The 24095-nt window shown below is 58.4% G+C and overlaps 2 protein-coding genes across 13 annotated transcripts in view; one reads left to right on the top strand and one right to left on the bottom strand.

Annotated features, from left to right (window-relative positions):
• Nucleotides 1–3720: 3720 nt before the first annotated feature.
• On the top strand, nucleotides 3721–16702 carry ARHGEF16 (Rho guanine nucleotide exchange factor 16). The gene is made up of 15 exons (XM_075773539.1): nucleotides 3721–3962; nucleotides 5407–5986; nucleotides 6673–6724; nucleotides 7215–7384; nucleotides 7857–7913; nucleotides 8399–8559; nucleotides 9632–9784; nucleotides 10406–10535; nucleotides 11232–11306; nucleotides 12409–12501; nucleotides 13225–13379; nucleotides 13703–13912; nucleotides 14297–14370; nucleotides 14813–14914; nucleotides 15343–16702. The coding sequence occupies exons 2-15, from the start codon at nucleotides 5432–5434 to the stop codon at nucleotides 15480–15482; spliced, it is 2127 nt and encodes a 708-aa protein (XP_075629654.1). The 5' UTR covers nucleotides 3721–3962; nucleotides 5407–5431; the 3' UTR covers nucleotides 15483–16702.
• Nucleotides 16703–17004: 302 nt separating this feature from the next.
• Nucleotides 17005–24095, bottom strand: part of MEGF6 (multiple EGF like domains 6) — a 98479-nt gene continuing 91388 nt past the window's right edge. For 10 of the 12 annotated variants that reach the window (XM_075773520.1, XM_075773525.1, XM_075773523.1 and 7 more), the window contains 9 exons: nucleotides 23031–23159; nucleotides 22240–22368; nucleotides 21933–22061; nucleotides 21602–21730; nucleotides 20944–21072; nucleotides 20722–20850; nucleotides 20066–20197; nucleotides 19510–19557; nucleotides 17005–19286 (listed from right to left, as the gene is read on the bottom strand). In XM_075773520.1, coding sequence (XP_075629635.1) covers nucleotides 19219–19286; nucleotides 19510–19557; nucleotides 20066–20197; nucleotides 20722–20850; nucleotides 20944–21072; nucleotides 21602–21730; nucleotides 21933–22061; nucleotides 22240–22368; nucleotides 23031–23159 — 1022 coding nt within the window. In that variant the 3' untranslated portion in view covers nucleotides 17005–19218. The remainder of the gene's footprint in view (nucleotides 19287–19509; nucleotides 19558–20065; nucleotides 20198–20721; nucleotides 20851–20943; nucleotides 21073–21601; nucleotides 21731–21932; nucleotides 22062–22239; nucleotides 22369–23030; nucleotides 23160–24095) is intronic. The other 2 variants (XM_075773521.1, XM_075773530.1) reach the window with 1 other exon arrangement.

Genomic DNA, 24095 nt, shown 5'->3' with positions numbered 1-24095 from the left:
AGAATATTTGCGTAGGATCTATTTATTAAAAGTGTTTTCACATCTCGTAGCCATATTGCCACAACAGCAAGGAGGAGAGAAGGGGAGAAGCCCTGTGGATTTTTGGTATAACTGGATAACGTTGGCAGCAGCCGGTTGACAGCCCCTGGCCGTTCCCGCCTGTTTGGCGCTGCTGACGCGAAGCTGCACCGAAAAGGGCCCTTGCTTCTCCCGAATGCGACTTTGACCCCAGAGCGAGCTAGTTACGGAGGAGAGCGTAGGTCCGATGCGTGTGCTTTCCCTCTCTCTCACCTGCTCGGAGACCGGCAGGCGGTCCCACTGCGAATCGCCCATGCAGAGGAGGTGCAGCACGGCTGCCGCGGTGCCGAGCGCGGGGTGCGTCGGGTTGTCCCGCGGGTCGGCAGCGCCTGGTTTGCTGTTCGGTGCGCGGGGGTGGTGTGCTGGGCAGCTGGCTGCTCCGGGTGCAGGCCTTGGAAACGCAGCCCGCGCCGGCCGGGTCCTGCGCTTCGCAGGTCGCCGCGGGAGCGAGGAGATGCGCGGGGCTGCGCAGGAGCAGCCGAGTGCCGGCAGCAAAGCCAGACCGAGCGGGGCTCGACAGCTAAACGTGAGCCGCGTTGGCTCACCTGCGTTCCAGGCCAAAACCAAGGCTCGGCTTCTGCCTTGCTTAAAACAGACTAGTGGAGGCTTTCGATCTCTCCCTAATCAGCACTTAGACGTTCCGTAGGCGTTCTTGAAAACGGCTTCTGTTTCACTTCATACGAAGCATTTCGAAAAGCACTTGCACAATGACGTGAACATGTTTAGACTCTAAGCATCAAAGCACTGGATTGTGAGCCCCCCTCCCCTCAGCCGATTTCAATCTACTGACTTACATTCGATTTTTACGTGCTGTATTTTGTGTGTGTGTGTGTGGCGGGGGAAGGGGGGAGCATCACGGTGTAGGAACCTGCCCGTTCCTGCCCGCTGGCAGACGGGCAGGGAGCGACGCGGTCCGCTCGCATCAGCGCTGGTAACATAAGGGCAAAAACCTCTGCTCCTAGACGATGGTCAGTAGTGTGTTCACAAAGCCATGAAACTTTTCCTTTGTAGTGTTGAGTGATACTGTGATTAAAATGTTATTGAATGATTCCAAGATTATTTTTCTCTTTCTTCTGTCGTTAATTCTTATTACCACTTTGGAAAAAGAATGAAAAAGAAAAAAAAGGCAGCTTTGATTTCCAAATGTGCAATTCACATGTGAACAAAGTAATTCTGAAAGTAATTCTCAATGTATTTTACATTCTCGTTGCTCTCTTCAAAGCAAGAGATGTTTTGCCCTGATGTCATTTCCAGCCTGCAGAAGATGTAATTTAAAACATATATATATTGTGCTTGCAAGAATCATAAATCTGTGCATCCTATGTCATTCCTTTTCCCATTGTTACAATACAGATATGATTTAGTTTGGGTTTTTTTTTTTCTTTAGAACTGTATAGTGTTTTTTTAAATCAATTGTAAATGTCTGGTTTTCATATAATGTTTAAAAAACATTGAGAAAGAGGATGGTGCTTGTTCCATATCATTCTTGATTGTATATTGCTTCTGTTATGTTTATAAGTAAACTGTGCATGACTTGTGTTTAGCAGTCATTATTGTGTCTGTTTGTGAAATTTTTATTAAAAAGAAAAAAATTCCGTAGATGCACTTATTGTATATGTGATTAGATTTTGCGTCTGAGGCTAGAAGCCTTGAACTGCCAAGGAAGAGAGGAAAAAAAAAAAAGTGTTGGCAGTTATTAATTAATATGAAATCGCTTTGTTGGGAGCATAATGAAATAAAAGATATGAAGTGTAGAAAATAATTAAAAAAGCGATTTTACAAATTTCATTTTGATGCTTGTGATAAAAGACAAATGTACTTGTGTAGAGAAATTCCTTTAAAATAATGAATAGAAAAAGCTGATTTTGAGGTTAATGCTGTAGAATAGGAATGTATACCAAATGTAATCTTTCCAATGCTACAATGAATTTATACATGAGATTGATATGCAATAAACCTGTGTGCTTTTATAAGCAATGGTCCTGTGAGCTTTTTTACTGGAAGAACAGTAGAGACACAACATCACGTGCAGTACCGGGCTGTTGGAGGGGTTTCTGTCTTGCTTTGCTGGACGGTAAGTTGTCAAGGCGTAGTTCGGACAAGCAAGCCCAGGAATTGGGGGGCATGCGATAAAATAGGAACTTGTACAGGAGCGGTTTGAGGGTGTTTGACAGGAAAAAACAGTCTGATGAGAAACTGGATTTCAGGTTTGTTATGGTCTGCAAAAATAACGGCTTTTATTCCTCCCTGTCCCAAACGGCTCGTTCAGGTACAGCAGGCAGCCAGTCCTCCGCCATCCGTGCCGCTCACACGCAGCGCGTCCTCCCGGAGAGCCAGGAGGGGCCCCGGGGCTCGTCCCATCTCTCTGCTGCCCAGCGAGTTCTTTGATTTTCTCGGCCGCTGATTTCCGGGGCAGGTGCAGGGGGGTGAGCCAGCAGCCCCGGCTGGTGTGGCAGCACCGTCACAGTCTCGTCTGAGGGCTCCAGAAAATTTGACGATGGGCACCTCTCCTCGCTCCCGGAGGACCGGGCAGCGCTGCTGAGCCAGGCCGGCATCCCGCTGAAGGGACGCGTCGTTCTCGCTGGGAAGTTTGCACGGGGAAGAGCGGGAATGTTCTGGGGTGAGGGAACGGGTTAGGACAAAGAACGAGCGAGCTATCTAAAAATGTCAAGAATATTTCCTTTCACAACTACGAGCTGAGAGTCAGCGAACTATCTAGTGATAGCGGTCAGATGTTTCAGCGGGGGCCCTGGGAGCAAAAATGCCTTGAAAGCAGGGTCTTTGAACTAACAACACGCATTACAAAACTGATGAATGGTCTCCGCTTCAAAAAGTCATTCATGGTGATCAAATGATGGTATCCTACATACAGCATAATAGCCCTTCCCTGGAGTTTGCCGTGTGAGGGTTTCAGTCTCTGCTGAACTCTCGAGTAGAAACCCTCTGCCTCTCTGTGACGGCTCGCAGCCTTTCTCCTTATTAGCCCCGGAGGGAAAGGAAAAAAATCTATCGGATAAGAAAGCTCTGATAATAGAGCGATTGTCAGGCAGGCCTTGGAGAGAAGAGAACAGACTTTTAAAAGAATATTGCTGACAAGTGGACTTTGTCATCCAGAAAGCACTTGAGATTCACCATAAACCAGCGAGAAAAAGGCTCCTTTTTTTTGGGGGGGGGGAGGGGGATCAGAGCGAGGGGGGCAAGAGAAGGTCAAGGAAAAATCCGTTCCCAGTAAACAGAGCACTGTTGAGCTGGGCAGCGGGGTTACGGGGCGGCTGGCGGCAGCCCGACCCTCGGAGCATCTTTCCCCGCGTGGGACCGGAGCATCCGACCCCCGTGTCTGAGGCACCCGGGGGGCAGCCTGGGTTTGCTCTGAACCGCTGAAGGCGTGAGCTGCTACGGCAAACGGGCCGCACACGGGCCTTCAGTGAGAACCAGTCCCTGCTCTGCTGGAAATGAGTGATGCCGCTGGTCGGCCCCTGAGAACGGCCGGGGGCGCGGCGGTTTGTCACCCACGGACGCGGCGGGAGCCGGAGCCCCCCGGGACACCCGCCCGGCCCGGCCCTGAGCCCGCACCCCGGCGCCCGGGCGAGGGGGGCCGGCCCGGCCCGGTCCCTCCCCGGGGCGGCTCCGCGCCCGCCCCCGCCGCCGCGCTGAGCTCCGAGGGTCGGTGCGGGGCCGGGCCGAGCCGGGCGGGACCGGCCGCACCGGGGCGAGCGGCTGCCGGGCGTCCTACCGGCGGAGGGGCGGCACAGCCCGGCAGAGCCCCGAGCGGGGCCCGGCTCCTCCGGCTCCTCCCCGAGCCCTGCCCTGCCCGGCTGCCCCGGGAGGAGGCGGGTCCCGGCGCCGCTGAGCGCCTCTTCCGCGGCGGGGAGCGGGCCGCGCTGGTGAGTAGCCGGAGGCGTCGGTGCTCTCCCCGTCCCGGCTGCGGCGGCGATCCCGGGGGTCTGTGGGCAGCGGCCGGGCGCGCTCGGGGCAGCGGCGGAGGTGCCGGCCGTGGGTTCGGGTGCGCGTCCCCAGGGATGAGCCCACCGGGAGCGCGGTCCCTCCCTGCGCGCAGACTCTGAGGAGGCGGGGGGGAAGCGGCGGAGTTACCGTGGGTCTCCGCACCGTGTGCCCCCCCGTGCATCTGCGACCGGGAAGCGCCAGAGATGCGGGTTCGGAGCCCTGCGTGGTGGTCCAGCCCCCCCCTTCCGTGGCACCGGAGCCCCGGGGGATGTTGTAGCCCCTGGTGCCTCTGAAATCGGGCGTGTGCGTGTCTTGGGACTGGGGCTAGTGCTTAGGCTGGGCTTCATCCCCCGCCGAGATGGGGTTAAGAGTAGAATGTGCTGCTTCTCTCATCCGCAGGACATTTGGCAGACCTCTGGCCAAGAGGCATGTGTCCCTCATCCAAGGACAGGAAAATAAGCAGCATCTCGATCAAATGAGCTTTTGTTGATGGGTCTGTTTTGTCCCTCTGCCAGTGATTGATGCAAGGAAATAAGTTCAAGTCTTGGTCTCTGTTTCCTGGTCCGTGGCCTTTGGAAAAAGGAACAGCTTCGAGATGGTGTACTATGAGAGCTCACTTGAGAGAAATTAAACCATAGGTTTTTTTCCTCAAATTGTGTAATGGGTTAGGTGGTGGGTGTAAAATGCTCTGTGAGGTGTTTGTTCTGTAGGTGCCCAGGACACGGGCTGGCACAGGGGGAGAGGAGTGAGCTCAGACCCAAACGAGGAGCTTTAGGGACTCGGGCAGGCGTTTTTGCAGGCGGTGTGAAGCCGCTCCTCAGAGGGTTTTGGGACAGGTACAAGCTTGGAGAAGCACAGGGCTTGCGGTGAGGCGTGTGCCGGGGTTTTCGCGGCACGTCAGCCCGCGGGAGGCGATGTGGAGGGACTGGAAGCCGGGAAGGTAAAGGCCGGTCCTGGTGCCTCAGGCTGGCGGCACCCCGTGTCCCCACAGGGGATTACGAGGGGACGCGGAGGTGCGGCAGAGGAGAAGCAAGGCTCGGTGGTGCTCCAGGCCCACGCTGCTCGCTCAGGTGCGAGGCCGCCTGGTGCCTGGCTGCTCCCCGGCGCCTGGCCGCATCCTGCACGGCTCTGCCTGGAGCCGAGCGTTGGCTTCTGGAGCCGCCAGCCCGGCCCGTGGGCACCAGGAGGCCCTGAGAGAGGCGTGCGGGCAGCGAGAGCGTCGCAAGCGTGTCTGTGTGGGCTCTGCCTGCGTACAGCACCCGGGTCCTGCGCCGTCCCGAGGTTCCCTGTGCGAGACAGTGCACTGGCACAGCTAAGCATAATAAATGTCCTCTGCCCTACTGGGAGAAGGTGTTCAGCCGTCTGCCCGTCTGTCTTGCGCAGCTTCCTGGTTCCCTGTGCCACCATCATGTCTCGGAGTCCCCCTGGCAGCTCTGCGGATGACAAGACCTTTCTCCTGGAGTACCGATGCCACCCGGTGCGGCCAGAGCCCCTCAGCCCGACCTCCCTCCCTGGGAAGCGCAGCTCCACCACAGTGCCCGATGCTGCCTCGCTGTCGGCACTGGGCTCTCCCACCTCGGCCGAGCCCCGCCGCATCATCCTCAGCACAGACAGCCCGGCCGCCCTGAAGATGGGAACCCAGCAGCTGATCCCCAAAAGCTTGGCTGTTTCCACCAAGACCAAGAACAGCCCCTCCCGGCACCAGAGCTTCGGGGCAGCTGGCTCGAGCCGGGAGCCCCTGAGCCCCAACCCGAAGCGGGCGTCTGTCCCCAGCTTCTCCCTGGAGGTGGAGGAGGAGGATGACGATGTGGGGGCCATCAAGCGCAACCTGAGGAACTCGTCCTACCGCGCGGCCATGAAGGGCCTGGATGCAGAGCCGGAGCCAGTGAACACCGTCCCCTTGCTGAAACCCACGTCGGAGGATGGCAGCGCCCTGCCTACTCGCAGCCCTGTCAGGAACAAGGTGGGTTTTGCATCTCCTGTCACCTGGTTGCTCTCAGGCAGGGATGGAGCCCCCGCTTTCCCTGGTGATGAACTGCTGTGGGGCATCTGCAGAGCCTTTTTCCTGCAACTTCTGTCGGTTGCAGAGCTGCGTGAGCCCAGCGTGGAGCTGGCAGGGCTTGCTGAGTCCGGTGACGTGATTTGTGCTTTGGGAAGCCTACATGTCACCAGCAGATGCTGTAGGTCCCCGGAGAGCCCGGAAATAGCTGACATGGCTTTTGTGGGGAGTGTAACTGGCTGCTCCGGGCCTCCCGCTTGTCGGCAGGCAGCTGTGGACATGTTTGCAGGGTGGGGTTGGCCGGGTGTGCGGCTCCGAGGTGGCGGTTGGTTGTACACAAACGTGGGTGAAGCAGGTCTGGGGAAAAGGAGACTCCAGTGCAGGCAAAGTCCAGGTGTGAGACAGAGATATGGAAGGAAGCAAGGAACTACAAAATGGTTTAGATCGTGACCCCGATAACACAAGGTGAAAGCTGAGTCACTTTGGTACGGCAAACAAAAGCTCAGACAAAAATCAGGCTGAAAGAACAGGGTGGTATTTGCTGACTGGCCGTGCAGGTAACTTCACCCCTTTCCTGGAGGAGGTAAATGCTTCCCAGGGCCACAGAAATACAGTAACTGCAGCACGTTCTCCTCTTCTTCCTCTTGCAGAGAACCTTTGGGCGGAAGCGGGTGCAGAAGCGAGGTGGCTCCTTCAAGGACCGTGAGTGCTGCCTCCCGTCTTGCTGAGAGCGCCAGCTCAGTTTCCCCTCTGCCTTGCTGGGCACCGGGGCGCTTCTCAGCGAAGCGAATCCCTAGAAGCCCCTTTGCCAAGTGTGCTGCTGCTTGTCCCTGGCCTGGGGCGATTGCTTTTGCCTCTGTTTCCCCACCTGCAAGAGGAGCGTTGCAGCCCTGTTTTCCCACTCCCTGGGGCGCGATGAAGCTCAGGCTGCTGCCGTGCTCGCAGCTGGAGCGCTCCCAGCTTTTCTTGCCCTGGGCAAACACGGGAGAGCTGCAGGAAGCTGTCGGGAGCAGGAGCTGCAGCTTAACTGGTGCTGTGCAAAGTCCGACCTCGGCAGGGAGGTGCTGGCCCCGGCTTGTCGGTGCTCGGGGCAGGGCTCTTGGCTGACGGGATGAGGCGGCGGTGGTGGGAAGAGAAGCCATGGGCCACAGCTGGGAAAGGCTTTGCTGACCTCTTGCCTTTTCCTCTGCAGAGCCCCGGCTGTATCAGGAAATCCGTGAGAGAGGGCTGAACTCTGTCAGCCATGAGTCAGATGAGGATTTGCTGGATGAATCCATCCCAGAAGAGCCGTCCCCTCTGGGTGCCACTATTGTGGTGCAGAGCTATCGCCCGGCGCAGGTGACCTGGAGCCAGCTCCCAGAGGTAGGGGCAGCAGCCCAGCCCCGGCGCTTGCCCTCGCTGTGGGCCGCTCCTGCGCTCCTGATGCGTTGCAGCCGCAGCTGCGTGTATTTTAAAAGCCCTCTGAGCCGCAGGACAAACTGTGAGTGGCTCATTCCGTAGCATGGGTCTTTGCAATGGGACGTTCTGTCCAGCCCCGGCCGGGACACGCGGGTTCCTGTCCGGGCTCGTCGGGATGCCGGCGGAGCTGCTGCGGTTGTGCTTGCGAGCGGTTCACCCGCAGACGGGGGCGGGGGCAGGCAGGAGGTCCTGCGGGGTACCTGGCCTTTCCCTGCGGGGTACCTGGCCTTTCCCTGCGGGGTACCTGGCCTTTCCCTGCTGGCCCTCGGGAGAATTCGCTCCTCCCGCTGCCGGGTGCCGCGGGGCCGGGCCGCAGCCCGCACTAGAGGGCGAGCGAGGACCGTCGGGCGGCGGCTGACGGCGCTGGTGCCCGCAGGTGCTGGAGGCCGGGCTGCTGCAGAGCGTCTGCCCCGAGGAGCGCAAACGGCAGGAGGTGAGAGGAGCCGTCGGTGCGCCCGGGACTGCAGCGTGGCCGCCGGAGGCGGCGGGGACACGCGTGGCTGCGTGCGAGCCCTCCGGGGCTGGGGGTGGGCTCGGAGCGGGGCCCGGGTGCAGCCCCGGGTTGGGGTCCCGCGTGCGGGGCTCGGGGCGCTGCCGGTTGATTTCTGGGACCGGGCGGCGGCGGGAGGGCTCGCCCGTGCGTCGTGGCGGGGAAGCGGGCAACTCCTGTGGGCGCTGGTGGGAAGTAGCCGCTGGAAGGGAAAACACCGCGGGGCTGCGGCTTCTTCAGGAGCGAAAGTCCTGAAACGTGCTGAAGGGATGGCGTGGGCCAGGCAGTGCATGGGCTGAGGGAGTGCCTTACTGATGGGGCAAAGTCATTCCCAGTGGCCAGCCAAATGTAAATAAGATATAGCAGGCTTTGATTCACGGCCTTGTTCGGTCAGCAGTTGTTACATCGTCACTGCCGCGCTTTTTCAGGCGATGTTTGAGATCATCACGTCTGAGTACTCCTACATGCACAGCCTGAGCGTCCTGGTACACCACTTCATGAGGTCGGAGGAGCTGAAGGAGACCATGACTCAGACAGAGCACCACCACCTCTTCTCCAACATCAACGACATCCTGACGGTCAGCACGAGGCAAGTGGGGGCCGTCGGCGTGGGGTTGGGACCAGGCAGGCCCGGAGAAGTGACTCTGGAGCTCCGTTTATTTGCCGTGTAAAAAGAACCATTCCTTAGATTTGTCGAAGGTACCGAGTCATCCCACCTCTCGTGCCTTGTGCTGCGGCACTTACCCCCCGCAGCGTGCGGCACCGGCTCCCCGCTGTTACGTGCTCGGGACCTGAATGTCTAGTGGAAGGGTCTGTTACCGTGACACCTGGGTTTTTAATGGGTTATAATGGTGGCGCTCAGTCACGCGGCTGGTATCGGGCACCAAAAGCTGCCTGAGCCGCCGTCCCCACACCTGGGACCCCTCCGCGGGTGTCCTGGCGCTGCCGCGAAGGCGGTGCCTCCCTTTGCCTCTGGGCTGCTGAGACGGGCAGGTGGAGCCGGTAGCACCGCAGCTCGGGCACCCGGCTCCAGCCTGGCTGCGGCACGGCCGAAAGCGGGACACGGGGGGTGGCCAAGCCACCGCAGCGAGCGGCTGCCGGTTCCTAACCATGGGCGGGGATCGCTCGGGTGCCAAAACTGAAACTGCGCCTTCAACGAGCCAGCCTAAGCGTGGCCTTTGCTCCCTGGGAGGTGGGGAGCAAACGCCTTGGGAGCTGGTGCTCGGGGCGGGCGGCCAGCCCTGTCCGTGTGGGAAAGCAGCAGGAGGAGAGCGCAGGCAGCGCTGCGACAGGCCTGGGAACTGCTGCGGGGGTGTCGAGGGCTTGTGGCTTCCCGCAGCGGGGCAGAAGCGGCCCTGATGGGGCACGAAGGAGTCTTCCCGGAGAGCTGGAGGAGGGATCTGGTGCGGGAGTGGAGGAAGCCTGCGCACCTGGGGCTGGGGAGCTCGAGAGCTGCGTTCCCCATCTCTGCAGCGGAGCTGCTGGGAGCCGCGCTGGACACGTCGGTGTCTCGGCTGCGCAGGGCCGACCCCGTGCAGAAGGGATCCGGGGCCTTGTCCCCTCTGGGAAAACTGGGAAAAGTTGCAGTGGGAACATTATCTGTTCGGTTCGTCTGGCCCTAAGGAGTCACGTAGTGAAGTTATTTGAAATTCTCTCCTTAGCTTCTTTGAAGACTTAGAGAAGCGGCACCAGGAAAACCTCCTAATTCCTGACATCAGTGACATAGTGGAAGAACACGCCTCGAACCACTTCAGCCCTTATATCAGCTACTGCTCCAATGAAGTCTACCAGCAGAGGACACTTCAGAAGCTGCTGTGAGTACTGCTGTGCGTCAGGCCTTGGGCTTGCAAAGGAGTTGCCTTCAAGGGGTCTGAGCTCCAGGGATGGTAGCTGGCTGCGGGCAGGACAGGCAGGACCACGACTTGCAGGCAGCTCTCTCAGCCGGTGGTTGCACCCTTTTCCCAAAGGAAGGCTGTCTCCTTTCTGAGCAGAGCTCCACTTCTAGACCTCAGCGTGTCTGTGTCGGGTGATGAGGACGTGAGTTGTGTCGTGCCGTGAGAAGGGTGAAGGACGGGGATAAGTGGGGGTCCTGACGAACTGGAGTCAGGTGGGTCGTGCCAAGGTCTTTAACACGTATGAGGTGTGTTAGGGACACGTATGGAGGCTGTTCATCTCCAGATTGTTCTGGTGGTACAGGTATGTTTGTGTCTGCTGGTGGTGCATCTGTGGCTTTACTCACCTTTTGGGGGACTCAACATCTCTCGATGCTTTTCCATCACCTCCTAACGGATCAGTCCATTTTCTGCGCCAGCTGGCTGCCGTTGAGCACCAGAGGCAGTGCCTTCGCTGCACTGAGGTTCTCGTGCATGGAAAGCTGCTGGAAAAACTTGATAAGTGAAGAACAGAGTTAATGGAGCTTTCTTGTCCTGTTCCAGAGCCACAAACCCCTTATTTAAAGAGACCTTGAAACAAATTGAAAGAAAACCAGAATGTGGAGGCCTGCCAGTGATATCATTTCTCATTCTCCCTATGCAGAGAGTAACACGGCTTCCTCTGCTCTTAGATGTAAGTAAGTCACACGGTGGCATTGCTTGGCACCTCTGAAGAGGTGACTGCATTATACCCTGAGCCTGGGACAGCCTTCTGCTTGGACTTCATCCCTCCGGGAGCCAAGGCTGGGATGCCCAAGCCTTTATTCAGGATTTAGATCCAGAGTGATCTGCTTCTTGTGGGTGTCAGATGTGCAGCTTAAAGTGATGTGAATAACGCTTCACGTCTTGGCACCATCCACCTGAGTGACATGAGGGTCTTCCGTGCCCTGTCTGGATTCCCAGGGTGGGGTGGCATGAGCGTCCTGTTTCCTTAATGGTCAAGTGGCCCAGGAAGAGAAAGCAGGTCTTGCACAAGCGTCATTGAAATCGGTGGCTTCTGGACCCAGCAGCTCTAAACAGCAAAGCTGCTGGACGTGGGACTTCTAGTAACTGCTCCCAGTCCGTAACGGGCTGCAGCAGAGAGGGCCAGGGGGATGCCCGGTGCGCGGGGTGACAGTGATGCTCAGGCACGTATCCGATGTGAAAGCCCCAGAGACTCCAGATTCACAGCTACCAGCACTGGTAAACTTTGCTTTGAGTGCTGTGCCACTGCAGGCTGACCGTTGGGAACGGCTCGAGCATGTGTCACATCCTGAAACCCCAGGGAAGCGGTTGATGTGCAGTTCTCTGTCTTGCAATATCACTAAAGCGTCTTATCTTGAAATTCTAGACTGTCTGTCAAAAAACAAAAGCATGCACTGCAGCGTACGGAGCTGCCACCAGAGCTCTGAAAGCCATCAGCAAGGTGAGGCCCGGCTGCCAGCTCTCCACCTTTCCTCCTTCCAGCACACCGTTCCGTCACTCTGGCCCCGAGCCTGCCGTTCTGGCCTCTCATTTTTCTTCCCGAATTCACTTGAGATTGCTCTGCTCCAAATGGCTGTTGGATGTACACATCTTCTCCCTGTTTCACTTGATCTTCTTTTTCCTTTTTCTTGTCATCTTTTCTTCTTTCCTCTTTGGCCCATCTTTTGTCCTTCCCTTCGGTCTTCTCCAGTAGCGCTCTCCCTTCTCAGAACCTGGTGATGGCAAACTGTGACACTTACTTGCCTTGGTTTTTGGAGAGTTAGGCAAAGAGCAAAGCGTAGGGGAGCGAAGGAGCAGCGGGAGCGGTGGCGCTCGTGAGCTGTGCGCTGTTCGTGCTCCCGTGTCTCATCTCCGTCTGGGTTCCCATCTGCTGGTCATGCACACAAGGCGGTGCACCACGGAGATTACAGCCACCAAACGGGTGGTGGTGGCTCTTCTTTTTATTCCCCTAAAGACCGGCTCTTGGCAAGATGCTCCTGCCGCTCGTGGTCTGTCCCACTTGTTCATCCAGTGGGGGAACAAAATACACGACCCCCGGCCTGGCCATGCCGGACCACCCTTCCCCGGGTTGGGGCAGGGGCGCATCTGCTCCGGAGGGACAACGCGAGGGACCGGGGTGCCACGCAGCACCCCTCCCGGCAGTGTGAAACGTGGCACTGCTTCACCTGCCTGCGGAAGGCGGAAAGCTTCTGTCCTCCCCTCTAACTGGTCGATCGTTCGTCCTCCTGTCTTAACCTCCTCTCTTCAGATGATTAATTCTTCCTCTTCGGTGAAGCTCGGGTTTGGTGCGGTTTCACTTTGGTCCTTCTGCAGGCAGAGCAAACGTGCCGTCTCTCTCCTGGAGTGCTCTCGTGGCAGGAGAACCTGCAGCTGCCTTTGGGCAAACCTGGCTGGAAACCTGTGCTGGGACTCGGCTGTTTCCCCTGTTGAGGGAAGCGGAGCAGCCGCCCGAGCCTTCGCCAGCAGCACTCGTGCTGGGGCGGAGGACGGATGGTCTCGGCATCCTGCCGTTCTCCACTTCCCTTGTGGGTTTTTTTCTTTAGCTGGTTAAGAACTGCAATGAGGGAGCTCGTACTATGGAGAGGATGGAGCAGATGTACACCCTGCAGCAGCAGCTGGAATTTGGAAAGAAGAAGGTGAGGACTTGTGAAAGTGGGGGAGGGAAATCTTCTGGGCTGTGCTGGTAGTCGCCCATCCCAGGTGTGTCAGACCTGTCCTGGGAATCCTTCCAGGAATCCCTGACCAGCTGGAGTATCGCTGCTGCCACGAGCATCGCCACTTCATGCCCAGGGTGACCGTTTTTCCTGCTGTTCTGACTTAAATACAAGTTTCTGGGCACTTGCCCTGCCATCTTGGAGAGTTCAGCTGAGTAGTCCTGGATAATCCACTCTCCCTCTTGACCCTCCGCTTTCTCCTCTGCCTTCCTCTGTGCTTTCGTCTCCTGCACGTGGGTGGTGAACGCTGGCCTTGCCCCTGACGAGAGGAGGTTTTACCTGGGTGGATCAGTTGGCAGCACTGTCTGCCCTTGCCGTCTTGTTCCAGACAGACGGACGTGGGGCTTTGTCTGTAAGCGCTGTCGGATGTGGGCAGCTCTCTGCAGGGCTGTAGCAGTAAAGCCTCGACACCGTGCCCCACTGCTGCGGTTTGGGGGGGCTGCGTCTCCGGGCGTGCTGGAGCGGGGTGTACGGCTGGTCCGCTTCCCGCCTGCCTCCTGGAAACTCCCGGAGAAGGTGTTTCAAAGCGTGTGATGTGCCCATCCCGACTGACCCTAGTGTCCGCTGCGAGTCCAGATGCAGCTTCTTGATGGGATTTTGCCTGTCGCTTGCGAGACAGGCAGTAAGTCAGACTTTCTGTTTCAGCCCTTACCACTGATTTCTGCTTCCCGGTGGCTGCTGAAGCGGGGGGAGCTGCACCTGCTGCTGTCGGAGGAGGCGGGCATCTTCCGCCGAGGCACCGGCAGGCTCTGCTACGTCTTCTTGTTCAACGACGTCCTGATCATAACCAAGAAGAAGAGGTAAGGCTGGGGGGGCCCTTCCTTTCCCTACATAACAACTAAGGGGATTAAAATCTCAATTTCCCAAGCAGCACGTAGCCTAAGACATTCTCGAGATTTCCCTGTTTTGACCTTTATTGGAGTGTCCCTTGTGAGGCAGAAGGGCAGTGCCCAGCTCCACGGCCCTTGCCCTTGCATCAGCTCATGTCCTCGCTGGATGGTGATGCCCACTGACCTTCACCCACCGAGGCTCTGAGCTGGCGCCGGGAGGCAGCTCAGTCCCGCCGGCGGCATCCGCTCTGCGGCCACACGCGGCTGAGGTGCCCATCCCGTCTTTGCCGCAGTGAGGAGAGCTACGCCGTCATGAACTATGCCACGCTGGACCAGATCACGGTGGAGAAGATCGAGAGCGGGGACCCGCCTTCCCCTCCTCCCAGCAAGACCGGGAGCAGCGGCACGGCTCGCGGCGCGGCCGGCGGGCACCTGCTCCGGGTGGTGATGGAGAAGGACAGCGAGGGCAGGCGGGAGGAGATCGTGCTGTCGGCAGAGACGCTGTGAGTAGCCCGGTGGGGTTTCACTGGGTGCACGTTCTTGCTGGTGGGATAAACTGGTGCCCTGCGGCTTCTGTGAAGCACCCCCACGCCCCCTCCCAGAAAGGGGGATCTGTGCAGGCTTGTCCCTTTGCACTGTTCCTCTCTCTCTTAGATTTCCCTTTTAATTCCTATATAATCCTTCCCCTGTGCAAATGAAGCAAAGCAGCTGGGCGATGTGTACCCCTGTGAAGCATCTTTACGTTGAATGCTCTCAGTGTGATGTTTGTTCAGTCTGACTTCCCTGGAAAGCCTTCATCTCTCCTGCTGGGAATTTCCCAGCTACTGCAGGCAACAGGGATGCTGTCGCTAAGGTTTTCTTTGTAACATGGGCTTTCCCTCTGCCAGGAGCGACCGGGCCCGGTGGGTCACTGCGCTGATGCACAGAGAAAAGGAAAAGCCTGACACCACTCCTAAAGGAGGTACCGGCATGCGGGAGGTCAGGCCTGGCTGTGCGGGGTTACGGGTTGTGCTAGAGCCCGAGCGCTGGCAGGGACGGGTTGTTACCCTGTTCTTGTCTGCCCTTGCTGGAGAAGGGGCTGAGGATGTGTGTCGATGGAGAGGAGAACTTGGGGTACCACACCCAACTCGTTAGGAGTTGCCTCCCATTAAGTTATCAGTCACATTAAACCTTAAATACCTTGCTTAGTGGAATTCCAGGCATGCCTCAGGCTGTGCGTAAGAAGAGACTTGGCTGGGGGGGGCAGCAGGAGGGGAATGGAGCATGACCTGCTGAGGAGCCCCGGAGAGGGCAGCACCCCGGGGCGGGGGGAACGCCGAGCAGGGGTGCCAGCCATGCGTGCCGGGCTGTGGCTCCTGGCCGTGCCTTCTCACTCGGTCCCTGCTGTCCGCTGTCCTCTGCAGATCTGAGCCAAGTGGAGATAACCCATGCCTACCTGGCTAAAGAGGCGGATGAGATTTCCCTGCAGCAGGCTGACGTCGTGCTGGTGCTGGACGGAGAGGACGGTAAGTGCCAGCGAGTGGGAGCTGCGGCCGGGGAAGGCTTCCCTTAGGCGGAGCTGGGTGTTGGGGGGGCGAAGCTTCTGTGATCCCACTGAACTGGGATTTTAGCAGTTTTCAGAAGGTTCCAGGAAGCCCTAGGCACCGGGGGGGGGGTGCATGTCCCTGGCTGGTGTGGTGGCCCAGCAGATGACAGCGGGTCCCCGGGGGCTGATGGAGGTGGCACCGCCGTGAGCGGCTGCTGCGTTACCAGCGATGCCGCAGCTGGCAGCCAGCAGCAGAGACCTCAAAGTGAGAGCAGCAACCCCAGAACAGGCAGGAAATCAGAAACCTCCTCCCCTGCGAAGCTTGCTTTCCCTGGACGCCTCTAGCTGGCACCTCCGTGGGAAGGGGAGCGGTGCAGCCGTGTGTGACCAGCTCTGTTCTGCTCCTAGGCTGGTACTGGGGTGAGAGGCTGAGGGACGGTGAACGGGGCTGGTTTCCCCAGTCCTGCGCTCGGCAGATCACCAGCCGCGCAGCAGTGGAGTGCAACGTCCGCCGGATGGAGCGGCTGCGGATAGAGACCGACGTGTAGGCTTACAGCCAAGGAACCATGCCTCTGTCGTGACTTATTTCGGGGGTCTTCAAACCTCTGCAGACTGAGCCCATAGCAAGAAGGGAGTGGGAGATCCTTTCTTCTTGCATTTCACTTGTCTTGAGCAGTCACAGGTAGCAGATCTTATTGTTCAGGACCGGTCTTTGTAGCGGCCATGACAGCAGCTAATTAATGTGAGACCTGGCATCCGAGCGCTTCTGGCCAACGCTGATATTAATGACCTGGAACAGGCTTCAAGAGGCAGCCACGGTGCTGGCGTAAGGTGAAAAGGCTGCGGCTGCTGTTCTGGGCTCTCTGAAGCGGCTCGTGCTGCCCGCTCTTTCCCTGCTGAGGTCTGGGCTGTTGCCTGGTGGTGGCGGCTGCACGCCTTGCGTGGGAAGACCCGGGGCTGGGGGAGAGCATACCTGAATCGAGAATTTTTAGGAACTTAAATCTATATGCTAGGCTTATTCCTTGACCCAATTTTTCCCTCTTCTTTTTTTTTTTTCTTTTTTTTCTTTCTTCCCCCTCCTCCCCACCGCCCCCCCGTTATTCTTGGCTCTTTTGAACACAACCGTGACTCGGCAGGGTGAGGTGATGCCCACTGACTTACAGTCACTTGCTAAACCGGCAGATGCCGGAGGTGATTCTCATGGAGTCAGCTTAGAGCCAGAAAGGGGATGCTCCAGCCAGGGGAAGTGATTTGCAAGGCCCGCCAGACAAGCAAGCCAGGAGCAGGAAGAAGAGCAGCAGTGCCGCAGCTCCGGGCTGCCTTTCCCGAGTGCTGCGGTGGGCAGCTGGATGTGCCCAGGCACAGCTGGAGAGGGACAGGCACCCAGGTCGGAACCTCGGCCTCCCCGAGGCAGGGCGCTCCCCTCTTCCCCCCCTTCTCCCCCAGAACTGGCACCGGGAAGTGATGACCCAAGAGGGCCACGGCAGGGTAGTTCTCTTGCCGTAGCTGAGGGGTTTGCGTCTGGGTTTTGCAGGAGCCAGATGTTTAATGCCGTAGGGCCCTTGGGGCGGGGGCCGGGCGGCTCTGCCCGCTGGGCTGTGATGCTCAGCCGGCCGCACCTCACGGAGGGGAACCGGCAGCTGATTTCTGGGTGAGAAACGCTCCCCGGTGTTGGATTTGCAGGGGCAGCATGTTGTGATGTGTCTGTTCTGATTCAACTGTTAAAGGATTAATTGGATTAACAATAAATTAATGGATCCCGATGAAACGCGTGTTCTCCTTGCCCAAAGTGGAACCCCATGCAACGTCAGCAGCACCCGTGGGTCCCTGTGTTTCCCCTGTCAGAGGTGACGGGTGTCCCTGAACATGACAGCGCCGTGCCGCGCCGACACCAAGGAGCCGGGTTTCCCCATTACGAGCTCCAGAAAGCAACCTGCCTTCTGCTGGCACCATCCTTCTGGCCTCTGCTCCTTCGTGACATCCGCACGTCTCGGGAACAACCCTTCAGAGGAGCTGACAAACTGCTGCCAGCTGCAGCACACTCCGAGTGTCATGGACTGAGACCAGATAAACGGAAATACAGTGAGCCTTTCTGTTTATTTCCCTTAAATGTGGGACACTTATAAACTTTATCAGTGCTAAACAAAGGAGATGGGATCCAAAAAGAGAGACAGTAGCTACATGAAAACAGGAAGCAAACAAGCTGTATTAGGAAATATGAACAGGTAAAAAAAATCATTATATAAAAAAATATAAATACAGAGTTGCTGTGGTCCCACGCTCAGATGTATGATTTACTCCAGGCAGCTGCCAGGAGCTACGGAGCTGCAGCTCAGGCTGTCGTGCTGTAAGGGGACAGGGTCACTGGGGCAGAGCCCTTCTTCGCACCGGTCACACTGCGCGGTGGCATCGCTTGCCGGCGCGGTGGCATCGCTTGCCGGCGCGGTGGCATCACTTGCCGGCGCGGTGGCATCACTTGCCAGCACGGTGGCATCGCCTGCCGGCCCCCCCCGGCCGCACCCGAGGGCTCCCGGGTCTTTAGCCGGCACCTTGCTCGCCCTGCAGAGCCCGGCTTGCCGTGCTGGGCGGAAGGGCGCGTGGGAAGGGCCGCTCGCTTCTGGTGGAGGCGGCGTTTGCTTTCCGAGCGGCATTTCCAAGGAAATAAATAGAAACCCCTCGTCTGCTGCAACGGTCACTTCAAGGCAAATGGAACAAAACCTGTGATTGTCTGGAGAATCGGCAGCGAGACTAGCAGGATTGATCAGGGTCGTTTGGCACATGGACAAAATCTTCCTACTCCCTGGTTATCAATCGTACAACATACAACCTTAATTACACAAGTTTGGTCCTTCACTACATACTTATATTAACATTATTTCTTCACAATAATGATATCTAATGCAAAAAATACTGTTAAGGAAGAAATAAAATAAGAAAAGAATTAGCAAAAAATTACAAGTTATATACAGATTAAAATAAATTCCATCAGGAAAAGAAACAATTCTTTTATTATTTTCAGTTGGCCCCTGTGGGAATAATTTAAAGGCCAAGCGCCTGGGCAGGGCTGTACTGCAGCAGCAGCAGAGGCAGATGTGCTGGGACGGGACCGTCCCATCTCCTTCGCAGAGCCTGGTTGCTTTTGACGGCGTCAGTTCCTGGGCTCCGTTTACCCAAGAGCTTTTGTGCAAAGAGATGTCGGGGCCTGGCTGGTGGCCCTTGCTGGGGCGATGGCGTTCCCCGTTGCTGCAGGTGGCAGCCGAGGCTTTGCCATGACTGCGCGCTCGCTGCCGAGCCGGGAGCCGACTGCGGCTGTTCCTCCCGCCTCCGTCCCAGCTCCCGCGTTCAACGGGGAGGGAAAAATCATGCAGGGTCCCGGGGTGGGGTGAGACCACTGAACCAGGGATTTGCACTTACTGGTCCATGCAAGAGCTTCATGTCTATCCATGCAGTATCTCTGATTATTACACCTAATTTAGGCTCGCTTTTTTGGTGGAGCAAGAGCCGTGGGCGGCTCAAGCGGGCTGACGTACTCCTGGTGTGAAAAATCCGCCTCCTGACCCCCTGTAAAGCTCGTCGAGCGCAGACTGCGCTGCCAGCAAGGAAGGCATCGCCCGGCGCTGGGAGTGTCAACGGGGCGCTTGGTCGTGCTGACAGAAGAGGGTCCGGCTGCGGGCACCGGCTCTGCAGAGGTGGCGTGGTGACCACTACAGCCCGACGTCTTGGCCCCACAGCACGTGATAATTTACAGTAAAAGTCCGTTGTAAATTCTGATTAAAAAAAATTAATTCAAGTGAGGTGGTACTTCTACAGGAGGCGTGATCTCAGGAGAGCTGGCCACGTTCAGCCATCGGTTCTGACAACACTGTTGTACAGCTTCCCATAAATATTGTTCCATAAATACCTATTTTTGACCATAATTTCAGCTCCCTCCCCAAGCCCAGCACCCAAAAGATGAAGGCCAGCAATTTGTCACAAGCCATCAAAGTCCACTGACCAGAACCGATCGCTTCTGAACTGTTCCTTCTGGTGTCTGGCCGCAGGCGTGCACCGGTGTGGGCGTGCGTGCCCTCGTGGTGTGCCCGGAGGCCAGCCCGTGCCGCCGTGGTGGAACTGGTCACGCTCGGCACGTTGGCCTCGCTCGGACAACTCCAAAAGCAGCAGCTTAGTCTGTCAGAAAACGATAACCGCTCATGTGGCTTGTAAACGAGTTCGTTAAACAGGTCGTTGGCTTCTTCAGGTGGCTGCTGGCTCACGCCGAGGGAGCGCTCGGGGCAGCGGCAGGACCTAGTGCTCGGCCGGCCGGAGCCCCCCCTGGGGCGGAGGTGACCGGGTGGGTGCTGGGGGCTGCACAGCTGGAAGGGAAGCCGGGACAGGTCAGTCCTCGCTGCGTGCGCCGTGGCGGCCGTGCCCAGCCCGAGGCTCGGGGCGGGGGGGAGATGCCACAGGGCTGGCCCCGCTGCCCCCCCCCGATGCTGCACCCGCAGCCTGGCTCTGCGCTTCACCCTGGAGCACCGTGTTCGGGGGCTGCCTGTGGCCGTGGGGGGCAAGAGCCACTCGTCGGGGTGTATTACTGACCTGGGACCACGGAGGGGTGCTCAGCCCACGGCAGACGAGGTGCACCACCTGCAAAGCAAGGCAGAGCGTCCTGCCGCCCATCCCCGCAGCGATGCTGCGCAGCACCCACGGGGGAGTCGCTCTGAGCCAACAGGGACAATCACGGTTTGGGCAGAAATAAGGTGCATGTGCTTTTTCCACCGTGGTCGGAGCGTGGGATCAGTTTGATCCAGTGTGCCCAGAAAAGAGCGGGCTGTGTGTCCTGGCTTTACCACGGGCACGTTTGGGGTTAGAGTGCTGAACAGCTTTGTTTTCACAGCGCTGGCAGCATGCAGCCTGCCTTTTCACGAAACCTCGTGGCTGGGGTGACAGCGGCGGGCCTTGGGAAGGGGCAGGAGCCACACTATGATACTGGGTTGAGTTGATAGTGCCGCTACCAAAACCGACCCACCAGGGCATGAGCCACGACCCGAGCACGGGTACCACAGCATCCCCCCGCAGCACTCGCTTTTGCGTGAGGCTTCCCGCACCCTGCGCATCCAGTGGCACTCACTGTGGCACCGTGCCTATACGTTACCTTCCCGACACGTCGGTCCCATGTACCCGTTCAGACAGAGGCACTGGCCGTTCTGAGCGTTACAGTAGGCGTTGCTGGGGGCACACTGGCAGGCCAGGCTGCAGTCGGGGCCGTACCTGCTCGGCCGGCAGTCTGGGGAGGGGGCAGAGAGGCGCTCAGTCTCTGCAGCTCAGCCTGCTGCTGCGGCGGAGCAGAAACGCGCAGACGTTTCCCGCTGTGCAACAGGCTGAGCTCGCAGTGCAGGCTGAGTGCAAGGCAGAGAGCTTTTTGCCTCCCCCCTCCACCCCCCCGCAGCCTGCTCCTGAGCGCTGGTGGTCCAGGGCATCCGAGCATCCCAGGGCCAACAGCGTCTTCCTTCTGCGTTCGGTCCTCAGCCCTTTGACTCTGGCGATCTGAGTGCAAGGGCTCTGGAGGCTGGGGGAGCATTTGCACTCAGATCTGACTACAAGTCGAGGCTGCAGAGGTGAGTGCCTCTGTTCAGGTGCTCTCTTACTCTTTGAGGGGACAAACACACACACACAAAAAGCCCTCTTCGATGAGAATCCAGCTCCAACAAGAGGGGTTTGCATCCATTGTAGGACTGGGCTTCTTGCCTACTGTCAATGCCCACTTGCACGGTCCCCTTTCTCACCTTCCCAAGCTGTGGCTCAACTCACCTGTGCCGCACTTGAGGCCGGTTTTCCCCGGGGGACACAGGCAGCGCCCCGTGGCTGGGTCGCAGGGCGCATTGCCGACGCAGTCGCAGAGCTGCTGGCATCCCTCGCCGTACGTTCCTTCCTCGCAGCCTGTTTTGAGAGGTGAGATACAGCACACACGCCACGAGATCGCGCCTCGGGGTCCTGCCTGTTTTGTAGGGAAGCGGGAGGAGGACGGGGTACCTGTCTGACAGCGCTCGCCGCGGAGCCCAGCGGGACACTGACAGCGACCGGTGGCCGGGTCACAGCCCGCTCCGTGCTCACAGTCGCAGCGCTCCCGGCAGCCAGCTCCATGGAAGCCCGGGGGACAACCTGGGACGGAGCCGAGGAGAGCTGATCAGAGCGCGGCTGTGCCGAACGCGGGCTTAGCCGTAGAGGGCCTCTGCAGCAAAGCCTCCACCAGCCCAGCAGAGAGAAGCAGCGAGCCTTTCTCTCACAGAAGTGCCCAAATGAAGGCAGCTGCTCTCAGTGGCCCACGCAGGGCTACCAGCAGCCTGCAGCGAGCCTTGGGTGCAGAGCACAGAGTAGCCGCTCCGAAGCGTTTGCTCAGCTGCCCAACACCAAGCCGTGCGGCAGTGACGTGCGTGCCCAGCTGCCTCGGACCGGCACCTCTGTATCCAGCGCTCTCATGCAGAGAATAGAAATGACCTTCTCTGCGACTACTTCTGCCACCTGGGAAGGGTTCGCTGTGAACACCACACAGGGAGAGCCCATCGGTGCGCACAGCCGTGTGTGCGAGTGCAGCGGGTCACACCTTTGTCCTGTGGTCTTGCTCTTTGGATGAGCTTTAGAAAACATCCCCCCTTGCAAAGCCAAAGGTTCTTCTGCTGCCACAACTCACTGTGTTCGCACAGGGGCCCGTAGTAGCCCGCGGAGCAGCGGCAGGCTCCCGTCCCCGGGTCGCAGGTAGCGTTGTGCAGGCAGGCGCAGCGGAGCTGGCAGTTGGCTCCGTACCTTCCCGGCGGGCATTCTGCAGGGGAGACGTGGCGGTGGAGCTGCTCAGCAGCTGGAGAGCCGGCCCTGGCCCTGTTCTGCGCTCTTCGAGGGCCGTGACATGATAAGGTGTAACAGGCACAGGTGGGGTAACAGAAACTGGACCCAGTATGAAACAAACTGAGCGAGCTACACCGTTACTGGGCTGGTGCAAGACAATGCAACCAAGTCAGGTTTACCTAATTCGCAGGATTTCCCCATCCACCCAAGCGCACACGAACAGGAGCCATCGGCTGCATCACACAGCCCCCCGTTGTGGCAGGAGCAGGTCTGCTGGCAGCCCACCCCGTACCGGTGCTTCTCGCAGCCTGCGGGACAAGAGGTGGTGGCAGTGGGCACATGGACCGCGGCACGGTTCGGGCAGGAGCACCCAAAGGCAGGCAGAGGACTCAGGGCAAGGAAATTGGTTCTTGCTCAGGACCTTTCCCTACCCACTGCCTGAAACGCCTGCTCGTCCTGACACAGCACCCCGCAGCTAGCATTTACCTTGCTCACAGGTGGGACCAGCTCTGCCAGGTGGGCAAACGCAGTCTCCGGTGACGTGGTGACAGGTAGCGCCATCCCCGCAGGAGCACACCCGTGCGCAGTCCTTGCCGTAGTGACCAGCAGGACATCCTGGGGGGAGGAAAACCTTGAGCTGCCTTGGTCACGCCAAAGCACAGCTGGCTACGTTTGATGGCTGGGGAGGAAAAAGGCTGGGGAGGAAAAAGGCTGGGGAGGAAAAAGGCTGGGGAGGAAAGGTTGGGGAAGAAAGGTTGGGGAGGAAAGGCCGGGCAACTGCACATGAGCAAAGCAACAGGGCACGAGGGGAGGCAGGGGAGTCTGCAGCCCTGGTGACTGGCAGAGCAGGAAAAGAGGAAAAGGTTTCCTTCTGCTGGAGGAGCGGAGCATTTTTAGCAGGGAGACAGCAATACAGTGATGGCGTGATGCAAAGGCTGATGTGTCAGGCCCTTCATAGTGGAGAAATTGTTTTGGCATAAACCAAATGGAAGCATGAAAATGTTTCTGTGGTTAAGACAGACAGCAAACGCGATCAGCTGCGACCGCATTGCCACGGCAAGGCAGGCACTCCGTCCGTGCTGCAGCGGGGAGCGCACTGCTGCCTGTGCGGGGTTGCAAAGCGAGACAAGGAGCGTTTTTTGTGCTGACGGGCCAATGCAGGGGTCAGTCACTGTCACTCTTCTCATCAGGTGCAGGATTTGCACCTACCACCATTCACCTCCTGCTGAGGAAAGTCCTGCGAGCTCATGCCCGCCCCGGCTGACCCGGGCACTCACCGATACTGCAGTCAGCACCGATGTAGCCAGCCGGGCAGTGGCACATCCCTGTGGCAATGTCACACACGCCCCCGTTCTTGCACTGGCACGGCCTTTCGCAGTTACGGCCGTACCACCCAGGAGAGCACTCTGCAGGAAAAAGAAACAATGGCCTCAGTGCCTAAAAAGACGAGAACAAGGACCAAATTCTCTGGAAAAACCCACCACGTGGATTCAGACAGCCATTTCATCAGCGAGGAAGCCGACGGCTCTGCTGGAAGCGGGTTTGTGCCAGGCTGGCACAGTCGATGGGCTTCTGATCCGCTTTGCAGCACGAAGCTGCTCCAAAGCACTCGTGGGTCAGCCAGCTACAGCAATGTGCCAAGGGCGTGCAAGTCACCTACACACATCCCTCGGCACGAGCCGGTCGTGTCAGATGTCACCCAAATATCACAGATGACCCAAGCTCCGGCACGCCGTGCTCAGGTGCCTCTGCCCTCCCTGCAGCACACGCTGAAGCGCAGGAACACGGCAGCTGCTCCGAGGTGCCAACTGCTCAGCAGGAGCCAAAGAAAAACCCAGAAAGCACTTTTTAGTAATCTCATGGCAAACAAGCAACAACGCCAAGGAGCTTCGGTCTGCTCAGAACCTCCCTGTGGAAGATACAGCTGGTAAATATCCCACAATTCAGAAGAAAAACGGCAAAAGAACCCATCTGAGAACACATGAGAATGATGTTTTGTTTACACGAACTCCTACTTGCAAATTAGCCAGCGAGAGACACCGCAGAGGTCAGAGCTGCCTGGTTGTGTGCAGGGCCAGGCTTGGCCAAGGGAGCAGGAAAACACTTGCCTGGACAGACTCAGGTGCTGAGCCGCAAGAGCTGGGCCAAGGACAGAACGACCCAGACCTTGGCCAGGCCAGTGAGGACAAAGGCGACCAGGGCACGAAACCAGGCGAGACAACCCGTCGGAACCTGTGCTTTGAAGCCACTCCAGAGAGCTGGCTGCTCCCCGAGCGGAGGCTTGTCCTGCGGTCAGCCCAGCGCCGTCCCCTGCGCCGGGGACGATGGCTCTGCACCGGAAT

The sequence above is a fragment of the Balearica regulorum genome, chromosome 21 (genome assembly GCF_011004875.1).
Source record: "Balearica regulorum gibbericeps isolate bBalReg1 chromosome 21, bBalReg1.pri, whole genome shotgun sequence".
Taxonomy (NCBI): Eukaryota; Metazoa; Chordata; class Aves; order Gruiformes; family Gruidae; genus Balearica; species Balearica regulorum.
The sequence above is the reverse complement of the archived record's forward strand: the minus strand, read 5'-3'. Positions and strand labels throughout refer to the sequence as shown.